At 43.0% G+C, this 14,291-nt stretch overlaps 1 protein-coding gene across 2 annotated transcripts in view; it reads left to right on the forward strand.

The window, feature by feature from the left end:
- The first annotated feature begins 198 nt into the window (after window positions 1-198).
- Window positions 199-14,291, forward strand: part of FBXO11 (F-box protein 11) — a 71,569-nt gene continuing 57,476 nt past the window's right edge. Inside the window, exon 1 of one of the 2 annotated variants that reach the window (XM_030236495.2) lies at window positions 199-632. In XM_030236495.2, the coding sequence (XP_030092355.1) occupies window positions 518-632 (115 nt within the window). In that variant the 5' untranslated portion in view covers window positions 199-517. The remainder of the gene's footprint in view (window positions 633-14,291) is intronic. The other variant, XM_030236494.2, reaches the window with a different exon arrangement.

Consider the following 14,291-nt stretch of genomic DNA (forward strand, 5'->3'; position numbering starts at 1 on the left):
CCCCGGCCCTTTATAGGCACTGCGCCGCCCCACCCCGCGCCGTGCCGCCCGCCCACCCCTCCCCAACCCGCGCACCGATAGTACGGCAGCGGCGATTGGCCGCGCCGGCGCCGGCCGTTTGTGTAGGGCGCGCCGATTGGCAGAGCACGGCCGCCCAACGGCCGCCCGCTCGCGAGCGCGTCCCTGGCGGTGTCAATGGCTCCTCCTGCCACGGAGCAGCGACGGGCCTGAGCCGGGCAGGACCGCGGGATCGCCGGGGGCCGGGACGGGGGGGGGCCGCGGCGCCATCGTCCCCCACAGCAGTGCTGAGAGAGCCGGCGGCTCCTTTGCCTTCGAGCGAGCCGGCAGCGGCGGCGGGACCCGCGCCCGGAGATTTCCCCCCCGCCCTTCCTTCCCTGCTGCCCGCGCCTGCGAGGCGGCCGCCCCGGGGCTCCCTCCGAGCGCCCCCGTCCCCGCCGAGGCACCGGTTGCCGGAGGATTCCCCCCCTCCCCTCCCGCCGCCCACACGAGCCGGCAAATGAACTCGGTCCGAGCCGCCAACAGGAGACCCAGGCGAGTGTCCAGGCCGCGCCCGGTGCAGCAGCAGCAGCAGGAGAGGAACAACGCCGCCGCCGCCGCCGCCGGGGATCGGGGTAAGCCGGGCTCGGGGCCCGCCCTGCGCGGGGACCGGCAGGAAAAGCCCAGGCTGCTTCACCCTTGGCTCCCGCTCAGGCCGCGCTTTGTTTGGCTCGGGCTCTGCCCCGGCTCGGGGGGAGGCGGGGGCTCGACTCCTTCCCCGGCCGGGGAGGGGGGAGCCGATCTCCTGCGGCCCCTCGGGACAGGACACCCCCCGAGCCCCCGCCCTGTCCCCGGGGACCGCGGGCGGGCGAGCCGCCCTCTCCCCCCGGGAACACCGGTGCCTCCCCACGGAGAGCGGCGGGCCTGGCCCCCGAGGGCCGCGGGGGTAGAGCGCCCGGGGGGCTGCGGGGCGGGGGGAGGCGATGGTGTCGGGCCACTCGCCGCGGCACCTTCCCCGAAATGGTGTCCGGGGGCGGCGGCCCCGGGTCTGGCCGAGGCTCCGCGGGGCCGGGCCCGCTGCGCCGCGCCTGCTGCGCAGTTCGGGCTCCGGCTCCAGCGCCGGCGGGGGGGCCGCGGCCCATCGGCCATTGATCCCCCCCGGCCACGCCGCCCCCGCGGCCCCGGAGCGGAGCGGGGGCTCGGGCCGCCCGCACCCCAGCCCTGCCCTGCCCGGGCCTAGCGTAAAAATGTTGATAATTGAGAGCTAGTGGGGGAAAGCACTATTGTGTTGAGGGCATGAGAAAGCGGCGAGGTGGGATTCGCCCCTCATGGAGCCCGGAGCGGGGTGCGGGAGGGGCTCGGGGGTGGCGGCCCCCCGGGCCTGTCGCTGTCGCCCCATTGGTGGCTCTGGGGGTGCCACTGTGCCTGTGCTCCGAATGTGCAGGGCTGGTGGTGGCTGGGCTTCTTTTTTTTTTTTTTTTTTTTTTTTTTTAAGGCGAGATGGGGGTGGGATTGGAGGAGACATTTTGCATGTCTTATCTGGTGGATTGAATTTTAATTTTTTATGCATTACCTGTCACAACTCCGACATGATAAAGAAGACTGATCCGTGGTGCGGTCTTGGGTGTACAAATGCCTTTTTAAAATTAAAAAAAAAAAAAGAAAAAGAAGGCTTCATTGTCAGCTGAATGTCTTTTGTTTGAATATCTAGGATATCGCATTGAGAACAAGGTGTTTTAACTACGGAGATGCGTCGCGATAAATATTTTAGTGCATTTTATGCAATCAGAACATTTTAAGTAAATGAAGTAAAGAAAATTTAATCTGAGGAAGTATTTTTAATTCTCCATTCCTCTCCCTCCCCTCCCTCCCCTTCCTTCCCCCGCCCCCCCTTGCACACATTGGTCAGAGCAAAGAATGTTACCCAGACCAGATTGCTGTGTATATAACCAGAGGATGTGATGTCTTATGCCCAATTATGGGTCTTGTGTAAACCTTCCAAAATCTTCAGTAATTATATGATTAAAATGACTTCTCTGGTATACTGACATTTAAAAGAAAAACAACAACACAGAAAATAAAGCAAAGCAACAACAAAAAAAATAACTTCCTCTCAAAGACATGCACTGAGGGTTTTCATCATCGATGTTCCATATGCAGAATATAGGCATTTTTTCAACCCCATGGCTTACTTTGCGTTTTAAACAGATGAAAATACAACTTATAAAAAGCATCCAGAATGATGTGCTTATGGATTAAATGCAGTGATTATTCAGTTTTACATTGGACTGCCACTGTTCATATGTTACTAATTTGCTAAAGATACAGGCAGAAACTTTGTCTATTAAAATGTGAGGCTGCAGTGTATTTGTATTATTCTGACATTTCTGGAACTGTGGACTCACCTAATTTATTTTTTTTTTTCACATTGTTCTTCTGGTTCACATGGTTGACCACTCAGTGGTGATGAAATTATAACAAAATCAAATTCCATGGTTTGTGGAAATTACCATTCCATGTGAAGCTAGCTTTTTCCTTGCATTTTTGAAGGTCAGTTGTGCTAGGTCTCACTTGCCCAAAAATGCCCAACAGCATTAAGGTTTATTTGTCATTAGTGTTCCATCTGCATTTGGGGGTGTCTCCGAGCAGTTTCTGTTCTGCCTCAGGATTTTCAAGGTCTGATGCACTATATCTGGAAGGTAATTTCAGTTTTACCTGTGACTTTGATGGCTTTGTGCAGGGCTATTGCAGTAAAGGCTGATGAATAATGCTACTAAATTAAAAGCCAATATGGTGGGGTTAGACTATACCATGCAAATCAGTGTTGACTTTTTTCACCTTTATTCCCAAGCAATGTAGGTCATCCTAAAAAAGGCTGTACAAACGAATCAGTATAAGTTATTAGGAAAGGGTTTCTATTGAACTCAGATTTAAATTTGTTAAAAAAACCTCTTACTGGATACTGTGAGTGCAGCTGTGACCGAAGAAAAATTTTTTTTTTGTTACTGTTAATTTCTTTCCTCCTTCATATTACAGCTCTGTGCTTATAGGCACAGATATCATGGGACAGAGTTGATAACACAGCTCACAGTTAATCTTTGGAACTTCTTGTTTCATATCATTAAATTGCTTAGTAAAACATGTACTAGGTCTTGGGCTTTATTTATTATTTAATGCTGCGTAAGTAGACAGTGTTTTACAACTGAGTAACAGCTGTTACACGTTCACTGCTGGGTAAAAATCAAGTTATGATGCCTATTGTTAATAAATAGACCACTGAGAAAAAATACTTTTTCTAAAAATCCTTCCTCAAAGGCTCCTTATAAGAATTTAAAAATCATACAAAGCTGTTCTTTATCCTGAAGTCATTTTCATTTTATGTGTGTAGTAGGAACAAATCTAATGAATATATAACCATGCTGTCTATAATATTCATTGATGAACAATATCTGTGTACCTGTGTTCTGATGAGTAGAGAAGGGAGATCATAAATGATTGCAGATAAAAATGTTTTCTCCCCCAGACTCACTGTGTTGTTCAGCCAAGATAAGATGTCATCAGGATACACTTCCCAAGATGTTTTGCCTTATGCTCTGCTGTTCACACCTCCCTCCATCTAAGCCACTCTGGCTACACTATGCCACTTCTGTTCTACCTTCTCCCTCCTGATCTCCCCAGTCACCAGTGGTTTATTCAGTGGTTTTGCAATTCTGCATTAATGATACGGAATAGATGTGTCCTTTTCTTTTCTTTAGGACAAAGGTCTACCCAAAAGGAAATCTGGACTTGGTAATGTTTATGATTAAATATTCCCATGTTTGCTTATAGTGCTGGTTTTTCTTCCTTGATTGTATAGGCTTGGCTAGTTTTGCTAGGAAGAAGACAAGGTTATACACTTATTTTAAAAGACCAAAAGATCTTGTCCAGAATGCAGCTGATATTGTCAACCTCAGAGCTATCATATGAATATTTTTTTCTTGTTTCTGTTCTTATCAAAATAATAACTCCATTAGTGCATATGTGCCTGTGTAAAATCAGCACATCATTGGCTGTAGTACTAATGAGGTTCTGAGCTGCATGTCCAGAATTAAGTGCTCTTAGGGATGGCTCCTGTGTGCTGATAAGTACCCAGCTGCATCTGCCACGGTGCTGCTGTTCCGTGCTGCCAGTGTCCATGTGACAAGGCTCTGAGGAGCTGGCTCTGAGCTGCCAGCACCAAATGCTAACTGCCTTTTTTTTTTTTTTTCCCAGGTTGATTTTTGGCACAAGTGCTGCTGCAAGGGAAGGGATAACACTGAATGCCTGTGGGTGTGGTGGTACTGTGCAGCTCCATTTTAGATTGGGTTAAGCTGGGTCAATACTTTTGGAGCTGAGGCAAATTTAATACATGCGTGCTGTAAACCTACCTTGCAAGTTTGCTTCCCCTCCTACCACCAATCTATTTTCCAGTGAAAACAAGGTACATACACCCATATAGTGTGTGTGTGTCACTCTGCAACTTCTGAACTTGTTAGCTCCTTTAAACCAAAGTTGACAAAGGGGTGTGAAGTTAAGTTTTGTGGCTGGGCAGAGGACAAAGACAATGAGGGAAAGACATTTATAACTCACCCTCTTCTACCCATGCCAAGAAGCAGCAACCAGCTGGCCTGTCAGCACACAAGGTAATTGAATTAGTCATTTGTCTGTATAGGGGACACAAGGGCTTGACGGACTGGGAAAAAGAGTGGGTTAGGCTGTGTAAAACAAACATGTAGAAACTAAACTCCAGTGGAGTTCTTGCTCACTACGTTTGAATTTTGTAATGTTGAGATAAATATCTTAGGAAAGGTAAGGAGTCTTTATTTGGCTCTTTTTCAAGTGTATGTGTGAAAGCACGTGCCTGATTATATATGATTTTTTTTCTTACTGTGTGCTAAAGGCTTATTTGGTGAGTGCAGGGCAGTAACAGTAACTTAATTAAATTATTCTTATTCTGAAGTAAGTGCACAGACTTGCATCAAAGCACCTAAATGCGTTTCAGTTTTTGTAGGGTCATCCCTTAGGGCAAGAAGTCAAGTCAGGCATCAGTTGCTCCACATGGAAAGAAATCTAGTTAAGGCTTTTCTCTTATTTGTTGAAAATGAGTCATGGGGTTGGAAAAGATATATTCACATATGGAAATAAAATCCTTGTTTTTGCAATGAAAAGTTTCCAAAGTTTATCTTACAGGTAGAAGTTTGGAGTCTATGAACTTGGTTCTTCAAGTACATTTTCCATTTCCCAAAGCCTCATTCTGCATTAGGAGTACAAAGGAGTATCCGTGTACTTTTGTTGTCTTTTATATAGGACAAGTGCCTAAACCTATGCTAAAGCTTTCTATTTCAATTGGAGAGATCAAAATCAAGCATATTCTTGACATACACAGTAGTGTTCATTGCCTATAGTCTTGGTATATTTTAGTCAATCATAAGACTATTAACATCAGTTATAGTTTCCCAGAAATACCAAATCTTTTTTTACTTTTTGTGTTACAAAAACTTGGAGCCCAGTGGTTTAAGAGATAATGAAGCCTCCTCCATGGGTCTATTTTATATCTTTGTGCTTTGGGGCAAGGTTATGCTCTGTGCCCCCCTCCTTGGTCTTGTGCTTCCTGGGACAGTCATGGCTACAGAGTAGACCAAAGCTGTGCAGTGTATGTCAGGCTTTTAATGCAGGTGTGCAGGCATGAAGCATCTCATTTGTTGAGCATAAATAAACATTCTGTGCACTGGATATGAGGCTTTGATGTATATGCATAGAAGTGGAGCATTAGGAAGGCTCTGTCAGGCCAGCAGCTGCCTAGGAAGGTCGGGCTGGCAGCTCCTTCAGCAGCGTGGTGAGCCTGGTGTGCCTCACGAGTGCTGAATGTGCAGTGCTTGTGCAGAGCGACTGCTGGGCCGGGTGTTTGCTCAGCACACTGAGCACACACACACAGAGGTGGTATCCCAGGGGCTACTACTGCAGCCAGGACAACTCTGACCCACACTCTCCTATGTGTCCCTGGGGTAATTGGAAGGAGGATGCACCAGGTGCGTTGTTAACGTGCATCACCTGTGGCAACACTTAAACTTCCTCTTGCAGGCTATGCTTGTAAAGTGTTTGGTCTGCTAGGAAGAGGGGTAGTGTGCTTCTCTAAAGTTTCTGAGTTGCACTGATTAATGATTAAAGGTATTTAGTCTTACGCATTACAACAGATGCAATAGGAAAATTAACCCAGAGCTGCACAACATATGGATAAGAAAGAAAGTAGAAGTGAACTGACTGAACTAACAGGAATTGAGAAAATGGAAGGTTTGTCAGTTGAATTTGTCATTGCCTAATCTTTTCATGGTTTCAGATTATTAGGTATTTATTTCTGTTTCTTACTTGTGCAGTGTTTCTGCATTCAGCACTTGGATTGGAAGGGGAGCAAAACTTGGTGATTCTTTCTCATGATACTAAACTGTAGTATCTGAATATAATCTAGGCTTTTAGTCTTGAGTCCTTCAGTTCTTGTGAAATGGGGGCCAAGGAGGGGGGGAGGGAAAGAAAGCAAATTAAGACATGCAGTGAAATTACAGAGTATCAAAATTCTGCTTTTTTTGTATATTATTACTTCTACATTTTTGTGGAAGAAAAGAGTAAGTTCTAGTTGTAGGTTCCTAAGTAAAGAAGATGCTCTAGAGGCATCTTCTATTATCTGCCTCATACTTCCTGTTGAAAAGTTTAATTAACTTTCTTGAGGTGATTAAAATTTATGAATCTGGAATCCTTCATAAAAGATTGCTTGAATAGTAGTTATTGTGATTCCTCTCAATAACAGTTTTTCCTGATTATAAAAACTGGGAAATTCCCTGTTCTTAAAATTGTTATTCATTTGTGGGTAGAAGCCAGGCTAAACAGGCAATGAAGACTTAGAAAACCTTGAGTTCTTTCAGTAGGCTTTTGGGGACTATTTTTTGTGCTCTCCTCTGAGATACTTCCTTTTCTTGCATTTTTCCAAGAGAGCTAAGTAATTGCAAAGCCTGTTTGTTAGAGAAAGAGGTTGTCCTGGTTCTCCTGCTTCTAACTTCATGCTCAGCCTTTGCCTTGTTTGACACCCTTAGCTCCTTGAACCATATCACCACAGAAACCAAGCCTCCAAAACAGTGTGGGTAGTTTACCTGCTGCTTTAGCTGTTGGAGCTATCTAACTGCAGGGTTGGGTGAGTGCGTAAGAGAACTGCCCATCAGTGAGACTGGCCCTGCCCTCACAGGTCACCCCTGGATCAGCTTGACTGTGGTGTGGGATTGGAGCCTTCCCCAGTGCCTGGTGCCAGTGCTGTGTGTTTGAGAGGAGCTGTTGCAGTGCTGCTAGGGCTCTGTGCTCTGCTCTGTGCTGTGGGACATACAATGAAACCTACTGTTCGTTGTAACAGAAACCTGCAGTTTCCATTCCGTTGCCAGGTTTGTCAGGTCCCTCTGATGTCTTATATGTGAGTTCAGACACTGCTTTGTTCTGGGAGCTCAAACTGCTGCATAGTTGAGCTCTGCCTGGAAACCTTGTCACCCAGGCTCCAAGGTTTGTTTCTGTTGAGTGCTGTACTTTGACTCTATGTAGGTTGATCCACAGAAGCCTGTACAGATACGCTTCCCATACATACCGGATATCACTGGTATTCCAATATCAAAATAATAGTAGTGTTTATCTTCTTGCACAACCAGTTCTGTGTTCCAAAAATCTGATTCAGCTGTACCATGTGAGTGCCAGTCTGGTGCTGGTATAGCCTGTAGAGCTTTTCCTCACTTTTTCTGTGCTGACTGACTGCATGGAGCTTGGTAGGTACTTGCAGCATAGAGAGATGAGCACTCCTGAGTATGAGATTGGAAAACAAAAGCTCGGGTTTTGTCCTACTTTTCATTGCCACTACATGGCAACAAGGCCAAATCAACAACTGTACTTGAAATTCCTATCCTTATTTTAAATAACCACTGTCCACACCAGCAGAAGAGCTGAATTTGCAGTCTCATGGCCATCGTACTGTGTGTATGGTTTTATACACACAGTACGAAGGGCTGGTTAGCATTAATAGGTCATGTTACAGTAACTATTTCCTTTTGGTAATCCCTGTAAAAAAGGCTGTTTGGAAACAGCCTTTTTTACCTTAAGGGCTCTCATCTGTGGGTTTTCTTCGGTTGCTTGTTTTCAGTTTATGCATCCATAAGCAAAGGTTCCAGGATTTAGTGTCTTACTTTCTGAATAGGGGTGAGTTGTAGTTCTACAGCAGGTCGACATTTCAAGCTATCTTTGTATTTGGACAGGTTATTGTTGGATGACACGTTACCATATGTCAGCTGATCTGGGGTGTCTGATTCACAGTAATTGTTCATGTGTATGCTCTTAGCCTGTGGCAAATGGAAGGTAATTTGAGTTAGCTTGACTCTCTTTCATTATGCTCTTGCAAGGCACTCCCTTCTCCATGTGGATTGTTAGACCTGCTGAAGAGCCTTGGCTAAAACAGTAATGCAGTTTCTGTCTCAGCTAGTTTTGCTGTAGAACAGCAGGATGAGGACTTCACCAACTTCCTGTATTGTTGTGGTTTTGAGACCATACCTTGCTGAAGAAATAAATCCTACAAAGATGCTATCCTGAAAACCAGTCCGATGTTACAATTGCCAGGCATGTTTTTCTTTAGCAGAACATACAAAGCTTTATTAGTGCATTTATAAACATATAGAACAAGTTGATCATTTCACAGTATCTTGGTATACTTCTTCCTTGTTTTTGAAGAAGTACATTTTACCTTAATTTCTCTCAAGTGATGCTTGGTAATTGAAATAATTCTAACACTGCAGTAACAATTTTTGATGTTCTCATTCAAAGCCTATTGAAATCCTGGCTAACTGAAAAATTACCTTTTGCTACAAATGGCACTTAAATTTGATCTGAAATGACATGAAAGGTAAAACAATTGATTTTCTTTTTAGTGCCTAATACTTATTTTAAATTGGATTTTGCAACAGCAAATCCAGTCTGGTCTGGTTCATCAATAATTGTTAAAAATCTAAAATGCTACTTAAATGCTTATGGGAAAATATTTTTCAGTAGTGTGATACAGCTATCCTCTCTTGCTGCCTTCGTGAATTCTTAAGGCTCCCAAAGAGAAACTCAGAACTGTCTCTTGAATTTATTCCATTTCCTCTTACACAGATTAATCTCCTTACTTAATTACTACATTACTGATCCCGTGTGTATATAAAGTATCCTTCCTATTTTTTCATTCTTATTTGGTCAATAAGTGTTTTTTTAGGAGATAATTGGGTAAAATTTACAGTTCACAAGCTTTTTGTACTTGAAAAAGTCAGAGGAAATGTGTAAATTTCTTCTTTAATTGGAATTTGAGACATAAGTCTTGGTGCAGACTTGTTGTAGTCCCGTGAGAAATAAATAGTTGGCATAAATAGTTATCATACCTTTAAAAAGTTATGTTTGTCATCGTACCTTTAGAAAAAACATTATGCTGCAGAAGCATGGGAAAGCTTCCGATTTTAATCATTGTTTCTGAGAGCTGAGGACAAAATGGAATGCTTTGTCTAAATTAGCCTTTCCTGACAATTGGGAAAGCAGGAGGCCAGACAGGTGACCCAAATGCTATTTGGTCATCGATGTAAATTGTGTGTAGTGGCTGCTCAAATTAATGTTTACTATTTCCTTCAGTTGTTGCTGTCTTGACGAAGGACTACAGCTCTTAGGTGGTTGTTACATTAATCCTTGTCAAGATGTGATGCCTCACCTTTCTCTGAAGGTGGTAGGATCTGTGGCCATGTCCTTGGACATGCATCCACAATCTTTGAAGAGCAGTTATTCAAAATAAACCAGTTTACTCTGAAGTTTCGTTTGCTCTGTTAGGACCTGTGTTGCTGCGGCTGTCCAAGATGAGACCATGGGTAGGGACAAGAGACAGCTGAGCTCTGTCTGTTATGACCTTGGGAGAGCGTAGGTCCGGGGCAATTGCCGTGTATGAGAGTGCGTAGTGGTTTTTCCATCACAGAAGAATCACTTTTCATAGAATCACACACTGGTTTGGGTTGGAAGAGGCCTTAAAAATCATCTAATTTCAATTTCTGTTTTCCCTTTTGTATCAAGATCCATTTGGAGCTTCCTCTGGTTCAATTTTTAAGTCTCCACAAAGCTCTACAATAATTGAGCCTCTAAGGTATGTGCCTTGCATTGCTGTTGAGAGAACCTCCTTCAACACATGAGTTGTTTGGCCAGCTAGGCATCAGTGGGAGGAGACAGGATTAGTGCTTTGGGCTACTGTTACTGTCAGGAGAAGAAGAATGGGTGTGATTGTGATAATGGGTGATACCTGAGCAACTTCAACTGGCCTTTGATAACAAGTTTAGAACCTTTCATATCTTGCCAAATATCTTCTCATTGATCAGCAGCTTGTGATCAATAATCTGCTGATACACTTGACAGTATCAGTATGGTTGTTAGTCATTGTCAATTTCTACCTTAGTTTGAAAGGTTTAACTGAAAAAGGCATATCCCAGTAGGTTCAGTGGGTGTCTGTCTAATGAAGCTCAGTTCTAAAGATGAGTTTGTCACAGTACTTGTCAGTGTGATGTTGGATCTCCCATTTTGTCTAAATAATGCTTGAACATCTGAGCTTGTTAACTTTAAAAGTCTAAACAGGAAATAATGTTTACTAGCAGCCTCATCTCCTCTAAAACTGTTTTTTAAATGCCAGAAAAGAAGGAGGCGAAATTATTCTAATTTTTCAGTTACAGACAACCTAACTTTTAGTATGTGAGTTTAAAGGAAAATGTATTGATCATACTAACGTTGAAATCTGCAAATTTGTAAAAATGTGGGGAAAAGAGAGACAACAGAAAATTAGTTTCAAACAAATTTTTATTTCAAAATTTCTGTTTCCATAGTATGGGGTGTTCCAGTTCAAGATCAGTTTTCATTAATTCATTTCAGAAATTCATTAATTTTTCAGGCTGTATTTTTCTGGATAACTTTTTTTAGAAATCGAAGCTTTGAATTTTCTCTCTGCTGTGGGTTGCTCGTATGCTGATTAATACAGTGGAAGTTAAAGCAGGTAGTGTGTGGAAAAAGCATGATTTTTAACTCCTCTTTTTCAAAGGCCTGCCAAACAATACCTGTTATCCATTGGTGCTGAGAGTGGATTCATTGCCATGTTCTTGGGTAAATCCCAGCAGACTGAGTGCATAGTTTTTCATTAATTTCAGTTGACTCAATGGCCAGTATCACAAAGAGTGCAAGAAGCTGCCAGCATATTTTTCTATGTATGTGTAAGATCTAGAATTGTTGCACAATTGTGTGGCACCAAGAACATTACCTGAATCATAGTGAGTTGGGCACAGTGATTTTTCAGACTAAATACACTGCAGTTGTTATCCCAGTGTTTCTTCTCTATCAGCAGCGTTGGCCCTGAGCATTCCTCTGGGCTACCGCTATTAGCAAACAGATAGTCTGGTGAAGTGTTGCTGTAATGGCTGTGAAAGGCAGAAATTTTCAACTCTTTATATCACTTGCATGGTAGAAATAATTACCACTTTCATAATGAGCAAGTTTTAAATAGTTAAACAGACAATTTATTTTTCTTGTTATCTTTATGATGTTTTGCTGCAGATGTAGTCAGTAAAATTATGTATATATACTGAGTATTAAACATTAACTAAGATTTATTTCTTATAACATGTGTAGGGTCCTGTTGGCAGAAATATTATGTTTTGCAATAATATAAGTGCTGTGTGCATTGTGGTGGCTGGGGTAACTGTTTGAGCCTGGCTAAGATTTCCTTAAGATTTCTGGGACATATTTTGTCTTTTCCCCAAATTTTAAGGTACTACAGAAATGGCCAAATACATTACAGAAAATGAATTTTAATTTGTTTTGAAATCTGTGTATGTTTTGGGAAAGGGCAAAGGCATCAGAAGAGCAGGATTTAAGAGTGTGGTATCCTGCTTGTTTTTTTTTTCCCTCAGTTAAAAACAAAAATCAACCTGCTGTTTTTTTATTAAAACAGATAAGTGATATATTTCCTCCCAAGCCTTGCCTCTTCCTCCCCTCTGTCAGGTATTTTTCACCATATATATGGTGACAATTTTTAAGCATCCCATTCTGCAAACCTAGCTGGCAAAAAATCTCCCCATCTAGAAAAAATTTCTTAGAGACAATCACTGCAGTACACTTAATGACCTTCAGAGTTTAAATTAAATAAGAATTTATTTTAAGAGTGGATTTGTATGCATGTGTGCATATTTAATTTTTCAAGTGAGAGGACCAATTCAGTGGTTCTTTGTTTCCTCTTTTTGTATTTCTAGTAACAGCCCTGCAGTGGGTGGAGTAAAACTAATGAGCAGTTTCTAGTCCAGAAGGTTCCTGACTTGCTGATCTTTTCACAGAAATCCTTACTCTTGTATATGCTCAGAGTTTACTTGGGAAAGCGCTGTTCAAGCATTCAGTGATGTAAAAAGAATACTAATCAGTGCACTCAACTTTAATCCTTCCCTTCTACCTGAAGGTCTTGTGTTGAAGTTGCAGTAAACATGAGGAAATATCTGTTATTCTGCTCCTTGTGATTGCCTAGAGTAATTTCAGCTACTGGTAAAGGATTCCCTTTGTTTTACTAATTTGGATATTTGTATTGCAGAACTCGTGTGTCTTGCAGGCCTTTAGTCATGTCTGTAGCTTTCATTGCCCACCTGGGATGTTCTGATGTACCATTGTTCTGACATCAGCTGTGGGAAAGGAAAGCATGGGGAAGTGGCATAACTTGCCCAAAGTCACCCGGGAAGTCTGTAGGCACAGTTTCACTGATATTTTAAGCAGTGTGATTGCAAATGGCTACCAAAAGGGATTTTCTCAGTGATTTGCTTCTTCCTTCCTTTGTTTTAATGACTGTGTACCTGTACAATCACTCCCACTGTGTGAGGGAGCTGGTGGAAAAAGGTCTGCACCCTCCTTTCTGGCAGTATTAAACACTTAAATTGTTTTGTCTTTATCATGGAACCACATCTGTGTCAAAGTACACAACTGAACGCGATGCCCTTGGATTCCTGTGGTTGGTACTCCAGTTGTGAACTACATGGTGTCTCTTAGTACAATACCTGTTTTCTTTCTGGACTTATGTCAGTGCTCATCTTGTCCCAGGCTAAAATCTGGATGGGTGTACTGGGAGTTGTTGCTGTCAGTTGTCCTTTGTCCTGTGCTCCCAGCTGATCCTTGTTCAAGACAGGGATCACTGAATAGCTCAGGGTATGGCTTTTATCTTTCAAGGTGGTGCTTTTATCTTTCAGGGCAGCATATGAAGGAGAGTTGCAGTTGGTTGGCTTAATTATGCTAGGCTGAAAACTGGAGCTGCTCTTGCAGTGCCACGTGAGCTGTATGGCCATCTGTCATTGGGGCACCAACTTACATTCTAAGGGGCAGCTGGCAGGGTTGAGGCTTGCTTTGCCTGGCAGACTTTCTTTTTTCTTTATTTGCCAGTGTGTGTCAGTCAAAGCCCTTATTTGTGGGTAAGGCAGAGAGTAAGGCTTGTTTTAACTGTTTTGCAATAAACTTTAAAAAAATCCCAAGAGGAACAGTGGGCATTTCTGTGAGAATAAATAATGTTCTTATAACTTGTATAATGTTCTTAGAGACTCTTTTTTGTGCTTTTGAGATACAACATTGTGACAGTTGTGAAGCCATAGGTGTGTCTGCAGGTGCACTGAACCATACATATGGCACAAGAAAATTACACCTTTGTACTAAAATGCAGTGTGACATTGTGAAAGCACAAATACCAAAGGAAGTGCATTGAGAGATGACCTACAGTTCATGTGGAAGATTTAAACTCTGAGATTTTGCTCTGGTTCTTCAGAAACTTAAGCACAGGCTTCTGAGTAAGGATGTGGGAGCTCCTAATGGTATTGATCATATTGGCACATTACTGTGAACAGAAAGAGAAAAAAAAACACTGGTAACATTTTATCTGAGGAAGACTATGTGAGTTTATAGGAGGTAGTTGTTGGGAAAATAAGTAGTTGGAGAAAACACTGCAGTTGGCAGTCAAACAGTATATGGCTTTTAATTTGAAAAGCTTTGAATATTTTTATCAGAAAGGGAAGTACTGCTCTCTCTCTTTTTGTTTGGTGGTTGGCTCTTTTGTTTTTTCAACACTAGCCATGAGTTAATAGTTTAGTGGTTCTGGAAGCTCTTAGCAAGTCCAGCAGTTACATTGGCTTTACCTGCTATAACTTGGTCATGCCTACAGCCCTCTGATGTGCTGGGGGGAGAGG

Source organism: Serinus canaria, chromosome 3 (genome assembly GCF_022539315.1).
Source record: "Serinus canaria isolate serCan28SL12 chromosome 3, serCan2020, whole genome shotgun sequence".
NCBI classification, from domain to species: domain Eukaryota; kingdom Metazoa; phylum Chordata; class Aves; order Passeriformes; family Fringillidae; genus Serinus; species Serinus canaria.